At 29.6% G+C, this 21659-nt stretch overlaps 1 protein-coding gene across 1 annotated transcript; it reads left to right on the forward strand.

Moving 5' to 3' along the window:
* The first annotated feature begins 1552 nt into the window (after positions 1-1552).
* On the forward strand, positions 1553-15188 carry LOC132933591 (tyrosine-protein phosphatase 10D). Its single transcript, XM_060999857.1, has 23 exons — positions 1553-2589; positions 2687-2831; positions 2929-3165; positions 3278-3384; positions 4089-4332; positions 4424-4527; positions 4675-4946; positions 5223-5512; positions 5601-6089; positions 6186-6311; positions 6412-6552; positions 6634-6939; positions 7739-8119; positions 8210-8590; positions 8679-9548; positions 9623-9840; positions 10074-10299; positions 10363-10717; positions 10878-11148; positions 11389-11649; positions 12143-12336; positions 13035-13345; positions 14365-15188. The coding sequence occupies exons 1-23, from the start codon at positions 2548-2550 to the stop codon at positions 14394-14396; spliced, it is 6003 nt and encodes a 2000-aa protein (XP_060855840.1). The 5' UTR covers positions 1553-2547; the 3' UTR covers positions 14397-15188.
* Positions 15189-21659: the final 6471 nt, after the last annotated feature.

A 21659-nucleotide genomic window follows, 5' to 3' on the forward strand; every position in this document is an offset into this window, starting at 1 on the left:
GAAAAAGTGAAAAAGTAGGTGGTACCTACTGTAAAAAAATTAAAAATCAATATGACGAATATGTGTGGAGCCAAAATCAAGCACCTGAATACTAGTTATTTTTTAATTATTTGTATTTGTTTAGGACTAAATATTTAACAATATAGACTGAACACTATTATAGACTATGGTACTAACCTAACCCACTGATGAGTAACTATTATAGTGATCCAGTTTATTTATGTGAATTATGCGTTTAATTTGAGCATTAACTGCTGGTAATTAACAACAAGCTGTCCTACATTTGCATTTTTTTTAATCTACAATTTCTATAGGTCAAAGTTGGCACAAAACGGTAGGTATATATTTCACATTTAAGATTCTATTTTCTATTATTATTTTTAATGTTTTATGTTTGTGGTATTTTTTTGGATATAAGAAGTTTTTTTATTTTCTCTCATTCCATAAGGAAAACCCGAAAGAAACGTATCGTACAGACGTTTAATTTTTTGTAAAATTGATTTTGATCTTTTGATAATTTATTGATCTTATAGATAAACATATAAACTAACTATATTAATAATTGCGATGTACAAAAAAGATTAAACTTCTTGAGGTTCTAATCTGGTAATTTTGTAAAGTTAGAAAAATTGAATTTCTCTGCTATACTTCATAAATGATTACATTTTTGATCGAGTTTTCCTTGTCGTATTGTTTTTTATAATATTACATTATTATAAATTTACAAACGCAACCATCCTATATATTATAGGTATGTTCTTTTTTTTTCACTGTCAAATAATTAATATTCAAGTTAGTGGTCAATTTCATGACGAGAAAATACACGTAATATATAATATATATTATTATATTAGTTATATATAATATACAATATACATATTATCAATATTATAATTCCTCATAATAATTAAGAACAATAATATTGACTACCTACTTGATATTTTACCTTTTTACAACATTATATATAATACCTACCTATAAATTATAATCAGTAAAATGTAGACACATAATAATCTATTATAATTAATATTATACAATATAACATTTACGTTAAATATATATAGGTAGACTTTGAATGCTTGAAGCGTTACCTGGGTAATGGGTACATATTATTATATTATATTATCATATTATTAAGGAAAATATTATTATTTTCTCACGACGAAACAAACATCAATACCTACCTACATCATATTATATAGATAATTTTTATAATTGTCTGCAGTAGTACCTGCAGTTGTTGTTTGAGATCTGATGTCAGACTAATAATATTAATAATAAATTATAATGGACATTGGACGATAATAATAATTAACAATATTGTAGTCGTGTTCTATAGTATCGGACGACGATCTAATGGCATAGGTATTTATCGGAGATCGCGGTACGTCCGACTGTACTACATGGCCACAATCGCGGCCACACGGTACACCGCCGCTGTTCGAGTTTACCTCCAACCGCGTTTATAATCATTGCGCGATGGAAACCAAAACAAAAGACTTCATCAGTCGCTGATAAAGCCCCCTACCCCGCCGTCGAATCGGGTACGGAACTGTTGCTGCCTGCTGCTGTATTATTATTATTATTATTATTGTTATTTGCTGTTGACTGTTCTGTGTAGTCTGTATAGGTGTATATTGAGCTATCGCCGCGGTTGTTGTGAAAGCAATTATTATTACTGTTATAGGCAGGTAAATGATAGTGTGTGCGTGTTGAACCGTGCGTTACGTGGGTACCAGGCCTTAGGGATCCGCGGGCTTATTACGAAAGCAACGACACTCGTTTTGGTGTTCGCCGTTCGGTAGTGTTTACTGTTGTAGCTGGTGGTGGTGGTAAACGCGCAACGACACAGGTATTACAGTAGTCGTTTTTACTTTCTCGCCCGATTTCGTCGTGTGAAATCATGAGACTTTTTTCTCACTAATATTCCTACGTTGGTATTTTTTTGTATTTTTTTTTGTCTGTGTTGACCAAACAGTATCGATAATTGTAATTGTGTCAGTATTATTTTCATTATTATTTTTTTAGCCCATAGTGTCGAGTTGTATTATTTATGTATTTATTAATTTTTTATTAAGTGTTTTGTGTATCAAACTGTGTAATCTTAAATGGTCTTCTACCGCCAAACACGGACGCAAATTATTCAATTTGAATTGTTGGACAGAAGTTTAAACGTTGATAGCAGCTAGACAATATCGGACTAGAATTTTTTAATGACAGTTTAATTACCTTTTAATTTTTATCCAAATGCTGTTATTGATATCAATATTAATCAACAACTCATCACCTATTACCTTGACATGATCAACGGCTTTTTTTGTATGTGTTGTGATAAAACTGAAGACGTCATTCAACAAACAGTATTTCAATGTAATTTTGCAAAATGTAGCACCTATATTCCTAATGGTATTTGGTCTACTTATTACATTTGCTCTTGCTCAATCTACTATACTCAAAACGGCTTATTTTCATAGCCGAAATTTAAGTTATTAACGTTGTTGCTCATTTACTACTATTAGTTTAAGTATCAATAAGTCAACTGTGAAAATGTGGATAGTATTACTGTTGTTCTTTGCTGTTAAAACTGGTGTAAGTATATAAATGTATATGATTTATTATCTATTAGGTACCTACCTAATTAAAACCTTATTTTATTAAAACACATAATCTTAAACCATTTTTATAGAGAGCGGCTGATTTAGCTATACAACTGCCTGCATCAAACTCAGTATCATTTGCATCTCCATTACAACAAGCTTATTATAGACTTGATTATCAACCTCCACACGGTAACCCCCCAGCAAACACAACTATTGCAGCTCAAGACATAGGTATTGAAACATTATATATTTTATTATCTATCCTAAAGCCATACAATTTCATACATTGTCAATAAAATATTAATTAAAATATTTAATAACCTTTCAGGCGATGTAATACATTTTTCTCAAGCCTTGCCAGGGACCCGTTATGATTTTTGGTTATACTACAGTAATTCAAGCACAGGAAGTAATTCAATAAGTAACAATTCCCCACAACAAACTCCGGTAAATGTAATAGTTCCAGTTGGATCTGGTGCAGAAACTCTCATAAATGGAGCTGTTTCTAGTTCTTTATCACCCCAGTCTCAATGGTTGCTTACTTGGACTGCATCAATTACTACTGGTATGGAAAATATGACTTGAATAATACATTTTACTTCAAAGCTATACAAATTAATAATCCCATGTTCATGAGGGTTTACTAATTGTTTCATTATATAAAAATGTTAAAATAGCACCTGATCCACCTACAAACCTAACTGTAACAGTAAAAGGTGGAAAAACAGCACATGTCCAATGGTCACCTCCAGTGTTGGGAAATTACAATGGATTTAAACTAAAAGTAATGATGTTTAAAGTATACAATAGATTTATTACAATCAATATTCGGGTATCATTAATTTATTTACTAATACTTAACAACTAAAATATGCATAAAAAAATAAACATGGCTGGTGGCGTAACAGTGTAAAAATCTAAGGAAGGGAAAACTAATTGATCAAAACCTTGAGCCCCTACCCCTCACAGTTTGAATATATTTTCATTCTATTTATACCTAATTGTCCAATATACACAATTCGTATGACTCATTTTATAGTTTAGAAACAAATAGTAGATATATTAGGTTATAGGTACCCATGTTGATTATAAGTTTATAAGAATTAATAAATTTTTAGGTTGGCACATTGTGGAGGGCAAAATGATACCTTTGTCCCACCGTAATTACGCCACTGAACATAAGTATTCCCAAAACATATTGCTAGTTATTTATTTCTAAAAATATTTTGTGGTGAATTGTATTAATTAAATCAATAAATCATTTCTTTTAAATTCATGACAATGTAAGACTTTATACTTTAGAGCGAACACATTAGGTCTTTGTATTCTATCTGTATTTATTAAGCTTATATATTCTTTATTTTGTTTCTGAACTTATAGCTATATATATATATATATACTTGTTTATACTTTATATTATATACTTAGGTATATATTTTAATATTCATAAAATTATACAATTCATAAATATTTTACACTTCGTTGTAGGTTAACAGTTTATCTCCATCTTCTACATCTGGTATTGTGCAGCAACAACAAGAACAGTTTGTGAAAATTGTTGATGCTAGTAACTCCCCATCCACTGCTTCATCTCAAACTGATTTATCTAGAGACACACAGCAACAATATGTTTTGAAAGATTTGACACCTGGAGCTACCTACCAGTTACAATTGTTTACAGTATATGAACATAAAGAAAGTGTGGCCTATATATCTAAAAATTTTACAACAAGTAAGTGTTTATTAGTGCTAATATATAACATGACAACTTTTTAGTTTATGGTTTTTATTAATAGCATTTAAATAATTGTATTTGTTTCCAGAACCCAGCACTCCAGGAAAATTTATCGTATGGTTTAGAAATGAAACTACATTATTAGTGCTTTGGCAACCTAGTTATCCAGCTAGCGTATTCACTCATTATAAGGTATTTACTATTCAATTTGATCATTTCATAAAATATCCATCCAACATTAATATACTAAAAAATATTTTTTCATAAATTTTAATAAAAGTATTTTTTCTTGAAATATTATGTATTATATTTCATTAAAATTGTAAAATTATTTTCTAGGTAAGTGTTGAGCCTCAAGATTCACCAGAGTCAACAGTTTATGTAGAAAGAGAAGGTGAACCACCAGGTCCAGCACAAGCTGCATTTAAAGGTCTTGTACCTGGGCGTGCATACAACATAAGTGTACATACTGTTAGTGAAGATGAAACATCTGCACCAACAACTGCTCAATATCGTACTATTCCTTTAAAACCATTGAATGTGGCGGTTGATCCTAGGCAAACAAGTTCATATGGTTTACGGGTACACTGGGAACCACCAAAAGGACTTTGGTAAGTTATTTTTGAATCATACAACTGAGTTATATTATAGATATATAACAATGTGCTATATTATTTCAATATTTTATTCTCTAAGATATTAATTTTTAATAATAAATAACTATTTTTTAATTTAAAATATAGTATAATTTTTTGAGATAAAATAAAATAAATTTTATTAAATTAAACATTATGAAACTGCATGTTATTACTTGTGAACATTAATGTTGGGTTCTTGCACATAATATTGAGGGTATTTATTTATGATTTTGTTTAATTTATGTGTAGTGAATTTGACAAATATCAAATATCTGTCAACGTTAAGAGGCCATCACAACAATCTTCATTAAATCAATTGGCATCTCATCGTAGCATCAGTGATCAAACCCAACAAACAACTACTCCCATAACACTTACTCGTCCTCGTGATGGTGATAGTTCTAATTCTGGGGGTTCAACACAATGGTGTGATGTGTACGACACACAGTCTTTACAACCAGGTCGAACTTATCAAGTTCTTGTGAAGACAGTTTCTGGAAAAGTGGCTTCATGGCCTGCTTCTGTAAATGTTACATTAAGTATGTTCTCATTTAAAATGTATATATTTAATATGTTAAAATTTAGATCTATCAAATCAATTGCATTTATGTTTTGTATATTTTATAGAACCACTACCTGTAATTGACTTAAAAGTTATAAGTAGCGGTAATACAAATGGAAACAATTTGAATGAAGATGGAGGTGGTGGTGTATTACAATTAACATGGAAGGCGGATGCAATGAGTTGGCAAGACGCATATCAAGTGAGCTATGCTGAAGTTCTTACAGGTTCTCTATCGTCTTCTTCATCTGCTTCCGATTCTCTGATTGTATCATCAGTATTATCATTGGGAAATAATCTTAATCAATCACTAAATGGTTCCTCACGACAACAATCTACATCATCAGCTGTGGCATCAGCTGCAATTACAGCAACAACTTCTACCGATAGTAATGTTTTGGTAGTCCAAGCTACTAGGGAATCAATTGAAGATCCATCGACCCCGATTGAATGCACATTAGAATCATTATTACCAGGTCGTAATTACTCTATATCTGTAAAATCACTTAGTTCTGGTGTTGCTTCTAATGACACTGTTGTGTACCATACAATGAGTAAGTCGAATAATATTCTGTATATATTTTAAACTTTTAAATGCACAATTTGAAATATTGTTACTAATATTTATTTATTTTTTTATTTATTTACAGAACCATCAGCACCAATTATTGAAGATTTAAGACCAACATTGGATTATGGATTAAATGTATCTTGGAAAACAGATGTCAATAGTCGACAAGAAACATTTCAAGTGGTACTTCGTCGTAATGATACTGGTTCGTAAAATTATAATAATAAAATCTCATTACAAGATATTATACATGTATATTATTTTAAATTCGGTTTTGATTTGCTCAATTCTTATTTTTCTTATAGATGATATACCAACTGTAAGGATAACTAATGAATGGCGCATGGCTTTAAGAAATTTATACCCCGGAGCAGCTTATCAACTTAAGGTATTTGCTATAAGTCATGGACTTCTATCTGAACCTCATGATTACTTTCAAGCCGTTTGTAAGTTCAATATTTTATCAATAATTCCAATATTTTAAGTTCTTTAATATTTGATTTGATGAATTTTAATTTTTACTTTAGATCCTAGGCCTCCTACTGATCTTCAAGTAGAGAATATAACTGCTGCCTCAAATATTGGGTCAAACTCTGTTTTATTGAAATGGAATGGCCCCACAGCTGAAGGCTTGTTTACTGAATATTCTATTAAATATCGTACCATTGATTCCAATGGGGGCCAACAACAGTGGATTAGGTTGCCAGGAGTACAATCAACTGAGGCAGAAATCGCGGATATGGTGGCCGGACAACGATACACAATTCAAGTTAACACCCAAACTTATGGATCTCTGGAGTCTCCATATCCACTGCTAGTTAATTATACAATACGTAAGTGCATCAGTGTTATTTATTTTATTTCAAACATTGGAATTTGTCTCTCCACCAGTGGTGCTGAAAGTTGATTTTGCCTATGACAAACGTTATAGGTAAATAAGTTGGTGGGTAGGTGAGTGGGTATAATGTTAAGAAAAATGGGGACCTCAGTTTTACTGTATACATTTTACTTTATAAGTAAAGCGTATCTACTACTGGCTAGGTAACATTTTCTAAGCTTAAATTAATTAAGGCACGACTTCGTACTACTGGGTACTTCTGAAAGTTCTGAAAATTGTTCAGAAGATTTTATGAAAATATCTTGTGAACAAGACATAGAAATTAACAAATACGATATAATTAACATATTTGCATCTAAGACTACTGCAAGTAAAAAAGCACTCATATTTTAAATCTAATAATAAAAAATATATTGAGTATTAAGAAATATATTTAAATATAAAATATAGTATTTAAAAATAATAAAGAAACTGATATATTTTACTCATTTATGTGTTATGTTCAAATGTTGGCAGCACAGTTTGTTTTAATAGACAATATAAAAACTAAACTTGGTAAGGTAAGAAATTATAAGAAATAGGTGGGTGTTAAAAATTGTGCGTGAAGGTGTCTAATGTCATGGGTAAAATGTTGGACTTCGGTGCCACTGCTCTCCATAGAACCATTTTAATATCTGCTTACCGTATGATACTTTTCTCTGTATATTATTTAAACATTAACAATATATAAAAAAATAAATATAAAAAAAATATTTATATTTCTTATTTTTTTGTTTACTTTTTTTATTTACTAGGACCAAACCCTGTGAGTAACATGGCTTTGCTTGTGGATGCTACAAACTTGACTATACAGTTCCCTCGTCCAGAAGGGTTAATTGATTACTATTCTGTAGAGTATATACTTCTTAAGCCACCTCCACAATCAGATCAAAATCAAACTACTACCTCTATTAGTTGGACTACAGCAGCTACAACTTGGAGTAGTAGTAGTGTTGGAACATCATCTAGTGGATGGAAAAATTTTACAGATTCTGGATATCCTAATGGATCTAGTGGAACTATTTTAGTAAATTTAGGCTTAGATGAATTAATTGCTGGTGCAGGTTATGGATTACGATTACGTACATGTTCACATTCCATGTACAGTGACCCTGTAATCCTGGAAACACATACAAGTGGGTTGATAATAAACACATTGTTTTGTTTTATACATTGTACAACAAATTAATTATTGAAATTATTTTTCATAAATTTTATAACTACAGTGCCGTTGATTTTATCTGAAATATTGGCTGTAAATGATCAACAACTTGCCACTGACACTTTGACCTTGCGATATACTCCTACTCCACAAACAGCTAGTCGTTTCGTTAAGTATCGTTTTCAACTATCAGAAGCTAATCACCAAACAAGTACACAATCTACAACATATCAATCGTCTACCACCACTCCTTCAGATCCAGGATCTGGAATAGCATCTACATCGTCTACTGGAACAGTATTGATTGCTGAAAAATGGGCATCAGATAATGAATGGAAAGTTACTTGGCACTCTTTAGTCCCCGGTCGTTTGTATGATATAACTGTGTGGACTGTATCAGTATATGGAGTTCTCAGCCAGCCCTTGCGTCGGCAAGATCGTCTTTGTAAGTATATTTTTAAATATGACTAGTGATTACTTACAATTCTAATATACCTATATAATAATTTTAACTAGTTCATATTATTTCACAGATCCAGAGCCAATTACTGATTTGAATGCCACTCAAATAACCCGTGATTCTGTTCATCTTGTATGGACACTGCCCCGTGGACAATATGATGCATTTGAAATTGAATATTTAGATACTGACGCCACGATTATTACTACAGCTTCTTCTATTGCAAATTCATACTCATCCTCTAAATCATCCTCAGATGGGGGAGGAGGGTTACTCGTTCAAAATTTGACGGATAAACCATGGTTTTTAGTACAAGGTCTTCGACCATATCGTAATTATACATTCACTGTTGTGGTGCGAGCTGGTGGTGGAGGGTCTTTAGCATCTCTATCTCAACAACAAATATTAAACAGTGGCATAGGAGGCTATGCCGCTGCATTATTATTGAGACGTTCAGTTCCAGTATCTGGTACTTTTAGCTCATTGGAGTGGGTACCAGGACGTTGTGTAAATTTCCAAGCAGTTGACGTACAACCTGGGCACCTTACATTAGAGTGGACATTGCCAGAGTCCGAACATAATGGTATACTTTTACGTTATGTGGTGTCATGGACTGCTATATTAACTTCATCATCATCCGATGGTACACCTGCTTCTACAAATACTGTGGTACAGTTGCATGGAGGTGAAGAAGAAGAAAATATGTTGGGCTTGGGTATAAATAATTTACTCAGTAATGGCGGTTTATTAAATGGTCAGCCTCCTTTGGGATCCGAAATTGAAGTTGGTGAAACAACTAAAACATCATATTATGAGCCATGGAGAAATAGGGCAACTGTTAAAGGTTTAATACCAGGTCGTCAATATGTATTTAATATTAGTGGCGAGACTCGCGTTGGTCGTGGTCCTGTAGCTAGTTTGGAGCAAAGAATGCCAATTTTAGGTAAAGTTACTTAAAAAAAAATTTTGTTCAACAATAATTATATTTTATTTATTTTATAAATATTTTTATAACAGCACCACCCAAACCAAGTGCCCAAGTAGTACCAACTGAAGTAAGCCGAACCACAAATACCATACAAGTACGCTTCCGAAAGAACTATTTTGGAGATCAAAATGGTCGAGTAATAGCGTATACTTTGATCGTGGCAGAGGATGATTCTAAAAACGCTAGTGGTCTTGAAATGCCCAGTTGGCAAGATGTACAAGCATATACAATTTGGCCACCTTATCAGGTATAACAGTTATTACTATTTTTAGTATAAGATTAGATACCAGAAGTGTCAACAATGTATTATTTCACATGTAATGGTTTTATTGTTTTAATTCTTAGCCGGCTCAATATGTTTAAGATAATATGATTAACTACAACCTATAACCATACAAATATAAAAAATATACTAAAATAAAAAATATAAAATAGTTAAATTATATTCATAGATATATTAATAGATATATTTATTACTAGGTTCTTGATCCATATTACCCATTTTCAACTAATAAGACTGTGGAGGATTTTACGATTGGGCAAGATACGCATTGCAATACAAATTCCATTAGTGGTGGGAAATTATTATCATCACAATATTGCAACGGCCCACTAAAACCGGGTACAACATATCGTGTTAAAGTACGCGCATTTACAGCAAATGACAAATTTACTGACACCATGTTTTCATTTCCTATACAAACAGGTTTGTAAAATACTAAAATCAATTTAAGACAACGATGCATATTTTATATATTAATGTTTTCAGATCAAGATAACACATCAGCTCCAACATCAGCTACAGCCATTGTGTTGTCTGTTGTAGTAGGATTGCCAGCTGCTTTTATTTTAATTGCTGTTTGTGCTGCATTAGCTACTGGGAGTGGCCGAAGCCGGTGGTTCCTGTGTGGTAGTGGCAAGAGCAGAATAATGAAGAGCTCTGTTGGTGGTGGTAAAAGACAAGCTGGAACAGGGCAACGAAGAATCACAGGAGGAAAATTTCTAGATAACTCATCGACTAGAAACTTAAATGGTGGTGGTCGTGGAGGTGGCCGTGGAGGTGATATGATAAATTCCTCCAATGTTCAACAACAACAACAACTGTCATGTGATTTACAAATAAGGTACAAAAAGCTGTAATTAACTTATAACGAAATTGGTATTATAATAATTATTATTTAAAAACAAGGTTTTAATATATTAAAGTAAACCAAAAGTAATCATTTTTTTATATACATTATTTATTAGCTATTATTAAATGTGCATTTTTATTTATGAAATCAGCCGGCCTGTACGAGTGGATAGATTTGGGGAACATTACGCCCAAATGTCAGCTGATTCTGACTTTAGATTTTCTGAAGAATTTGAAGATTTAAAACATGCGGCTGCAGCTGCAGCTACCAATGGAGGTACAACAACTACAGCAGCTGATTTACCATGCAATCGTCCTAAAAATAGATTCACCAATATTTTGCCTTATGATCACAGCCGTTTTAAGTTACAGCCAGTGGATGACGAAGAAGGATCTGACTATATAAATGCTAATTATGTTCCGGTAATAACAAATCTCCCCATAATTGATAACTAAATCATTTATAAACTAGTTATTAATTATTATTTCAAGATGCTGTTTTATGAAGATAATTTTAAGAAGTCTGTTTAGAATGTTTTTAGTTGAATTTGATGAATCATACACGATTTACAATAATGATGTCTTTTCAAACTAAACTCTAATATAATAACCTATTATTTTTGTATATTAGTATTTTAAAGTTTTGAATACTCAATGTTTCAGGGTCACAACAGCGTTAGAGAATTTATTGTTACACAGGGTCCATTGCATTCAACGAGAGACGACTTTTGGCGTATGTGTTGGGAAAGCAATGCAAGAAGCATAATAATGTTAACTAGATGTGTGGAAAAAGGTCGCGAGAAATGTGATCATTATTGGCCATATGATACTCATCCTGTTTATTACGGTGACAATATATGTGTCACTTTATTAAACGACACTCATTATTCTGATTGGGTGATAACTGAATTTATGGTTTGTCGGGTAAGTAAAGTCTATAGTGTGGTATTAAGAAGATGTTGTACCTGCATGTGTTGTCTCAGTCTTACACACGCATGACACAACAAATTTTCGTTTGTCAGTTTCAATAGTGTGCTGTCAGTTTTCATATTAGATTGAATTAACTTATTATCAAACTTTCAGCCTTTAGGTAAGATTATCCGTGTTCTCTCGTTGGTTTTTACGATGTTTTAATTTTTAAGTGGTATGTAAAATATTAATATTTCAAAATGCTCATAATTCACTTAAAAATTAAAATATTGTAAAAACCAACGAGAGAACACAGATAATGTTCTTACCTGAAAGTTTGATAATCAGTCATGGCACACTATTGAAACTGATGAACGAAAAGTTGGCATGTCGTATGCGTGTAAGACGGAGACAATATATGCGGGTACAGCGTCATCTTAAGAAGAATTAGATATCTAATCATTTTCAAGAGCTTTGTTGTTAAATTATTTATTTTTTTTTGCATTAGAATGATCAAAAAAGAGTAATACGACATTTCCATTTTACTACTTGGCCTGATTTTGGTGTACCTAGTCCTCCACAAACACTTTGTCGTTTTGTTCGTGCTTTTAGAGAACGTCACCATGCCGGTGTAGGAAATAATATTGAACAACATCAGCACCAACTGCAACAACACCACCGTCCTATAATAGTGCATTGCAGGTAATAACAATTTATAAGTTTAATAGTGATTTAAAATTTTAATATAAAAAAAAATTTCAAGTTATGATTACCAATTATGTTAAGAGGATGTCACACCTGCATGTGTTGTTTCCGTCTTACAAATGTACAACTTAGCAAAAACTGTTTTGTGCGGGACAACTTTTCTCACATCATATTTGTTGAACAACTACCAAATTTTCACAACACGTAAAAAAAAGAACTTTATTTGGATAACAGCGTGCTTTTTTTTTTAATAGCACTATCCAATAACACGTAAAAAAAAGAACTTTATTTGGATAACAGCGTGCTTTTTTTTTTAATAGCACTATCCAATAATTTTTTATAAGCAAATGAAAAAAACCAAATGTTGAGAAGCAAATAACTTTTTTTATATTTATGTTATCTAAAATATAGGCACGCTGTTGCATAGATAATTTTCTACCTTATATGTTCAGCAATTTTGGAGTCACTACTACAAACACAGAAAGATAAAAGTTGTCCCACGCAAAATAGTTTTTGTTGTGTTGTACATTTATAAGGCGGAGACAACACATGCAGGTGTGACGTCCTCTTAATCATACAATTTAAATATTTATTTTTATGGTATTTTATTATTTTGATCAATTGTTAGTTTAAAAATAAACTCATCTAAGACAATATTATTGATGTTAGTAATAATATAATATGTTATATTTTAGTGCCGGTGTTGGACGATCTGGTACTTTTATAGCTCTGGACAGAGTGTTGCAATCACTCAATGATCCTACGCAAGTAAATAATTATATTGATGTGTACGGTATTGTATATGCAATGCGCAAAGAACGTGTATGGATGGTACAAACCGAGCAACAGTACATATGTATTCATCAATGCATAGTTTGTATACTACAACAAAACAGTGGCAATAGCGATCAACAAGAACTACTCGATCAAGAGCAACAAGATTTGGAGCTGATGAACAATACGACTGCAGCTACAATGTTGGCTCATCACAATCGTGCATTTGAAGGTACGTCGCTCATGTTGAGTTCAAAGACAACTGCCTTTATCGTACGATGTGGTGTACTATGGTTAAATGCTGCTGTTACTAGTGGCTTACCAACGGTAGTGGGGGGCATTTGGTCCAAAAATAGTGATACAACTACTAAAATAACAAATACAAAAGTATCAACAGCTACTTCCTACAATAATGTAACAACTATAAATACAATTATTACGACAAATGCATATAATAAATCGTGGTGGTCTTCATGGTGGAGGCGAAAATCTAGTTCTCATAAAAATTCAGATGATATTTATCGTTTATAAGCTAATTTTATATTTATACATATTTAAGTCAAATTTTCGTAATATATACTATTAGGTGTAGTTGTGCCAAAATGGTAAAATTTTGATGGCAAAATTGGCATTGATGATGTTGAGGAGCACAAAAAGTGAAACCATATTTATTGGAAAAAGTGAGAAAAAAATTATGTTTGAGTGTGTGTGTATGTATGTGTGTGTGTGTGTGTGGCATACCTGTGTAAGTAATAACTATTAGGATTTAATATATTTAAATATTTAACAATGATAATAGTTATAAACATTTTATATAACTTCAAAGATTTTAATCAAAACTAACTATTGTTAGCATCCCTGGTGTATAATATTATTTGTTGAATTGTAATTATATATTTAAAATTTTTTTTTCCATGCCGAGAGAATGGGATAACTTTAGGATTTACAATGGTACGTAGAATTTAAAATATTGTGTGCGTTTTTATTTTAAAGTAGAGTGTTTGTTGAGTGTTGACTAACATATTATTATTTTTATGTATAATTTATTAGAGTATATTTAAATGTTTTTGACTGACTAATACTGCTTTGCTTTTTAATTTTATAATTCAGTATTTTGATCATGATGACCTAATGTTAATGCGTAAATCTATTTATTAAATACTAAACTAATGCCAAGCAGTAATCATAATAGTAGAAATAGTTTATAATTTTGTTAAATAGCATATTTACATGTATCATTTAATGTTACAGATGATGAAGGAATAGCTGAATCAGGAATGTAATTTTATTGAGCAGAAAACATGTATTTTTTGTATGCATCAGTTGCCAACAAATATAGACTTACAGCAGTATTATGATATGACTACTTTGATATAATATTTTATAAAATATAATGTTTTAGGTATAGATTACGGCAATTGCAATTTTTGTGTTAAAATATACATATATATTAAGGTAACTTGTATTATTTATAGAATGTTAATAGATATTAATCAGGGGGAATCAAATCAACATAAAGTTTGATTAAAAATAGTATTATTATTTTTATACATTTATATTTTATCTTGTCTGTCTTCTTTCTGTTAAAAAAAAAATTTAAAACCATTTATTAATTGATATTATAAACTATGTAGTCATTAATATCAGTACCTGTTTATGAATTATTTTTATTAAAATAACATGATTTTTAATTGCTCTGAAAATTATATTATTTAAACACTAAGTATTAAATGTATAACATGTAAAACCCACATCTGAATTATGTTAACTAAATTTGAGTTTTGAGGGGTTGGACCCAAAATAGCTGAAAAACAATAGTGCACATAAAAATCACAAATTTAGAAAAAATAAATCAATAATAAAGATAGTGAATTCAAAAAGAGTGAGTAATAATTATAGACAAATATTATAGAAATAATGGTTATGTGTGTACAAATTTCATCATGAAATTTTCACTGACCTTGAAATATTAAGTTATTTTTTTTTTGTTGTATTTTTTAGGAGTACAAAATTAATGTGTATTATCAATTAGGTGCAATACATTTTAATGAATAAAATATCTTTTTATTAAGAAATATGAATTTAATTTTTGTTATGTGCATATGTGCAAGACACAAGTCAGTATATATTATGAAGTATAATTTTATAAATTAATAATCATACAAATTAATGGAATACTATGATTATGATTGTATGAATCTTACATACAGTTATATAAATATAAAATTATTATTGGCTAAGTCATATTTTAATTACACAATTATAATATTTGCTTAGTTTTGTCATTGTTACTTTGTTAACCGTATATCATTTAAGATGCAATATATATAGGGTGTCCCATAAAGTGCACAACTTTTAAATCTGCCGCCATTTTTTAAATTTTTTGTTGGCATCCTCGTTCTTATAATTACTTATCAACAACCATAGACCTCTAAACTAATGGACAGCGCATACCACACCACCCTGCCTACAGTTCATGAGGACGAGATAGAGTGAAAGAGAAAAAATTATGCGTTTGGGAATATCATGGAAAACCATTTACATTATGGTTTTTTAGCCATGTGTTTTACATGTGTTCTATATCTATTTCGTAGCTATAATATTGATGATACGTATGGATGAAAAAACTTAATGTAAATGGTCCTCCATATATTCCCAAACACATAGATCTTTCTCTTTCGTTCATTTGTCTTTTTAAGCGCTGTCCATTAGTTAATAGATCTATGTCAACAACTACTAATTAAATCGGAGTAATAATAGATACTAGAAATAATAAGAACAAGGCTGACAACCAAATTTTAAAAAAATGGCGGCCGATTTAAAAGTTGCGCACTTTATGGGACACCCTATAGTATAATAATTACATATTCTTAAAGAAAAATAATATCTTTGTTGAAAATATTTAACATAATTATAATAAATTGGTATTATCTATAACAATGGTAAAATTAACTGTCATTATGATTATTTTACTAAATAAAAAGCTGAAGTAACTCAAACATAACTGTTAATTTTAAATTAGATATATAGTAGATAAAAATAGATATTTGTTTATTAGTTTATTAGAACAATAAATAATTTGTATTAAATATTAAAACACTTATTTTATTTTATTCTAAGAAATAGTTGGTTTCTTTTAAAATTCCTAAAAATACAAGTATTTAACCACAAGGCTTATACTCGAACCAGGAACTGGAACCAAACCTAAAAGGAACGGTTCTGAAACCGGAACTTTTAAAATATTACGAACCAGAACCGGAACCGAAACCTTTACTTTAATAAATAAAGTACCGGAACCGAACTGGAATTTTTAAATGAAATAAGTTCTTTTAAGTTCAAAAGTAAAATAATTTTATTTATCATATTTTAATTGTATAACTGTATTGTGTATAAACTATGTATGATCATATGAGTTTTCTAATATTTCTCATACTATTAATTAAACTTGCATTCCGGATAAGTATTTGAAATTATTATATTTTTTGGTACCTAAATTATCTGGAACCGGTACCTAAATTATTTGAAACTGATACCCTTATTTTTTTTTTATCAAAAAACCAGAACCAAAACAGTTAATTTATTTTTGGAGAACCAGTACCGGAACCGATACCGATAAATTCAAAAGGTTCCAGTAACTGGTTTGAAATAGCTATTAGTAGTAACTATAGTTAGTAATAACTTAGATAGGTATGTACAAAATTATTTTTTTCTATGAATTTAAAGTTCAAATTTTGACTGTTTTTAAACTATTTTTCAGTTAGAAATGCATAAAAGTTGTATTTTCATAGCTAACACTAGAAACTTAAATAGAAAATTCCCCATAAATTTTACTACCTTAAACAAAAAAAAAGTTTATTGGAAAGTAATATTAATTTTTTAAGAGCGTTTAAAAAGTTTATGGTATTGGATTTTCCTCTGTAAATTAACAAATTTTTATCCAACTTTTCTTGATATTTTGTTTTAATTCAAAAATCAATAACCTTTTCACCAAATGTTAAAATGACCATTTCCCATACATGGTAAAATTTCCTAACTACATATTTTGACTCTGATTTATTGATAGAATGATAGCCATGGAATTACAATTTTTAAAATTTTGTAAATTATTTTTTCTTTAGAAATTCATAAACGTTTTTCTTTTTATAGCTTAGATTAAAAATGTCATGACCGTTTTTCTACCTATAACAACAAAAAAATTCACTGGAAAGTTATGCTATTTATAGCCATAAGATATTTTCGTTTTATTATTATTTTTTTAGCTATTAAATTTGGTAATTTATACAAATATGCTAGGCTGACACAACTTATCCACTCAGAATCGTTTTTCGCATGTTAGATTTGTCATTGAATTCAAATTTAATACATCTATTACAACGATATGCTTGATAAGTGATAACTACTGTACAACAGAGCAGTAGGTACATACCGTAGATAGCTATTAGTAGTTAGCTACTTAGATATGAATCTAAATCCATTATTCAACATTTAAATCAGAATAATCTTTGTAATATGTTAATGATTGCCATAGGCAACATAAAAAAATATTAGTGATTATATCATTAAAATATGATATATTATTGACACCAATAACTGTGTAACTATTGAAATAATATCTAGTCTACTACTAGACTATCTAGGTAAGTTTATTTCCACCCGTACAATACTCTTACCATTGTGAAAAATTAGTGTTATCGCCTATCGGTGGCCTGAACAAAGGTTCGTTAATTTATACTTCTCACGTATTGACTAAGTATATACGCCATATAAATTGCCTAACTATAACTCCTTATAATCGTCACCTTAGTAATATCATTGATTATTAATACTCATAAGTCATAATATTATAGTATTCATAATTAATGGTAATATTCGTTGCAATATGTTTAGACAAACAACTAATCATGTTTAAAATCGATTTTATTATCAAATCTTCATTTATTAAGAATAACTGATAAGTTTTTTTTATTTGAAGTAATTACATTTTGATTCCCAACTTGTATAATAATTAAGGTATAAAATATGAAGATGCTAAGTTAATTTAATATGCTGCAGGCCAACAGACATCTTCGAAATACTTTTATTACCTAATAATAGGCAATAGTTAACTGATAATTAATAATATTATAGCTATATAGTAGTACTATATATTTTAATATTTATTATTCATCGATGGACTCATCGATCATCATAAGCTGAGGCCAACTGAGGTCAGAGTAGTTCCACTTTCAGTCAATTGTATATCCAGAGCCGGGATTTAGTGATTCTTACACCCAGAAAAACTTATTATTTTCTTAAAATCTTTAGGAAAAATAGACTATGGTTTACGTTCCTGTTTTTGATTCATAATCGATCCTCACCTTCCAAAAATATTAGATTCAGATTTTCAGTACATCATTAAAAATGTAATTTTTAGGGTTATATAAAATATAAAAATAATAATAAACATTTGATTTATGGCAGAAAAATGTAATACCACAACAACAATTTATACGAAACAAATCCTTAAAAATTATTTATAATTAACTTTTATTTATATAAAAAAAAAATTAACAAACATTGCTTATTTTTGACATTTAAAACTTCATTTTTCTTTATTTAATCATCATGTTTATTATTTATCCCTACAAAAACACTCCACCTACACTCCGATTACTCTGTGTAAAAAAAAACACTTAGTATAAAAAAACGGCTCTAAAAGTTGTGATATCATTTTATAGGTAGCTAAGTCTTTGAACTATAGATATCATTTATGTTAAAATAATCTGCTTAAAAATTCATAATAAAATCAAGCTAACTTAATTTTTTAGCAGATTATTTTAACATAAATTATATCTATAGTTCAAGGACTTAGCTACCTATAAAATGATATCACAACTTTTAGAGCCGTTTTTTTTATACTTAGCGTTTTAATTTTACACTGAGTATGGCGGAGTGTTTTTGTTGGTATATCACTAATTTTTTGTTGATACCTTATTATTATGGGAACATATTGGTTTTACAATCAAGTTTTTTTTCTAATAGTAATATTGGTTTTAAAATGATGTTTTCTTTTTTCTTAATTTTTTGCAGATTCTAATAGTAATAGTAGAAATTAGTATTATTATTATTATTGTTATTATTTTGTTTATTGGTTGCCATATGTGCTGGATAGTGCATTGTAATGCGGGCCGGGGAGAATATTATCGACGGTATTCTGTTAAAAGTATTCTGTTAAAAGTATACCACATTTTACTTTTTTTCAGGAAACTAATAAAACTGATTAAATACTCAATTTTTAAGATAGAACATTAATTTATACATTATATTAAACACGAGACTTCATGGAACTAAAATTGCTTAAACTAAATTTATATTTAATGTTATATTCATTTAAAAAAAATGTATGTGGTGTCAGTTTTATAAACGCCCTTCTAAAAACATATAATTATAGTGGCATAAGTCCTTTTAACATTTTCATTTCTACAAACGCCCTTTTGATTTTATACAGTATTTGTATATATATAATATACATTATACTATATCGTATCTATTAACTTGTCGGTTTATTGTTAACTGATAATATGAAATTGGAGGGAAATTTGTTATCAAGTGTTACCAATACAAGTGATGTTCAGTGTGTAACCTAGTAAAACCACTTTGTTCAATCTGGTAATAATGTAATATACAAACAGCAATAATCATAATTATTGTTAAGAACTGTGTAGGTTGTAAGCATTTAGCATGCATTCGATGTGGTATAAGCCCTTTCAACAGTTCCGTGTAGATTATTTTGATTTTTAAAAGGGCGTCTGCATATTATCTCTTATTTGGTATTGCTATCTTATTTTTCCATAGATGTATACGCCGTTTTACCAGAATATTTTCATGATTTTTCTGAAAATTTTAATACCAAAAACGTATTTTGTGATTTTCAGTGGTAAATTTTAACAAAATACCGTCGTTATCTAATACAATTTTACGATAATTTCTAGTTGAATTGGCTATAATTGGCTCTGTTGATATTGTTCAAAATGATTTTACGAATTTTGTCAAAAATCTAACTTTGGACGCTCATAAATATTATAGTAGTTTTACACTCAACTTTTTTTAAATTTTACATTATTTCGACTACTTATTGTGTAAAAACACAAAAAAACACACATTGTAAAATCGCTCCAAATTTAAAATAATTTTTAATGAAATATATTGAAAAACTTGGATTTGATATATTTTATTGAAGTGAAATAATCGTACCAATGATTAATATAATTAATAATTATATTATATATTTTCAATTGTTGTGAGTTTTTATATAGATAGTAGATACACTAATACGTAATAACAAATACTCATATGTTATTTTGCTTTGTATTTTAAAAAAATATTAAATTTGCGGCAAATCAAATAAGTATTTTATTTTAAAATTTGTAAAATTGTATAAAACCTAAAAATATTAAATTATTTCTAAAATAGAAAAATGCATGTTTAAATTTCATTTTTTAAAATCTTTATTGTATGGCAAATATTTCTTGCCTGGTCAGCTATGAAAGTATATTATAGAAAAATATGCAACTCCTACAACTTACGAAGAAATCCGAGCCTTAACGAATAATTGTACTCTGCAGTATTACTCGAAATATTATTATCATTCCTAAAGGCAATAATGAAAAATAATTAGTTTACTTGCATACATTTAAGTTTTTATAGTTTGGTAGCAATGAAATATCTCAGCCCTCGCCTCCTCGGACAGGTACATTACACTAGCACCACAACCTAAACTATTTTCTTCAAATTTGGTTCCATACTTTAGTAACCGATTAGTAACCATTCGTAACAGAAAATTTGGAATTCGTAACCTAAACCAAGTACCAGGAAAACCGTTTTTCCCAACCGGGTGCTGGCGTAACATCACACCAGCACCCGCACATTGAAATATCCTACTTAGGAAATTCAAAACCAAACTAGGTTTTAGTAACCGATTAGTAACCATTCGTAACCGAAAATTTGGAATTCGTAACCTAAACCAAGTACCAGGAAAACCATTTTTCCCAACCGGGTGCTTACATTATAATCCTTAATATACTCTTTGAATATATTTTTATCAAGTATAATGTATATACAAGCATATCCTTGATAAAAAATATTTTGGATAGTTTATTTTACATGAAAATATAAAATATTTTTTATTTTTTAGCTTTATTTTTTTCATAATTTTAAATTAGTATATTTTTATATATATTTTTTATTTTTATATTTTAATTTTCTTACTGAATATAAAACAAAATATATAAATAAATGTTGTTAAGTATTAACATAGGAAATACCTATTTCATTTATTATTGCATTTTGTATAAAATAAAGATGTTTTTTATCTAATAAATTATTTTAGATTCTGAGCGAAGCGATGAATGTATTGATTTTACAATGATGTGTGTTTTTTTTTTTTATTTTTTGTGTCTGTCATTACTTTTAGGAACGTAAAAGTGCTTGGATTTTCTTCAACAGTAACTTTTCTGATAGGAAAGTGAATCTAGTTGGTACTTTGGGGGGTCAAAAGTAAAAATTTC

Source organism: Metopolophium dirhodum, chromosome 1, assembly GCF_019925205.1.
Source record: "Metopolophium dirhodum isolate CAU chromosome 1, ASM1992520v1, whole genome shotgun sequence".
In the NCBI taxonomy this organism is placed as follows: domain Eukaryota; kingdom Metazoa; phylum Arthropoda; class Insecta; order Hemiptera; family Aphididae; genus Metopolophium; species Metopolophium dirhodum.

Excerpts from the sequence above, each read along its gene's own strand:
- LOC132933591 (XM_060999857.1), top strand. The coding sequence starts at position 2,548 with ATGTGGATAGTATTACTGTTGTTCTTTGCTGTTAAAACTGGT. Across the intron at positions 4,333-4,423 it reads ATCTAAAAATTTTACAACAA|AACCCAGCACTCCAGGAAAA; the intron begins GTAAGTGTTTAT and ends ATTTGTTTCCAG. Across the intron at positions 11,650-12,142 it reads CTGAATTTATGGTTTGTCGG|AATGATCAAAAAAGAGTAAT; the intron begins GTAAGTAAAGTC and ends TTTTTGCATTAG.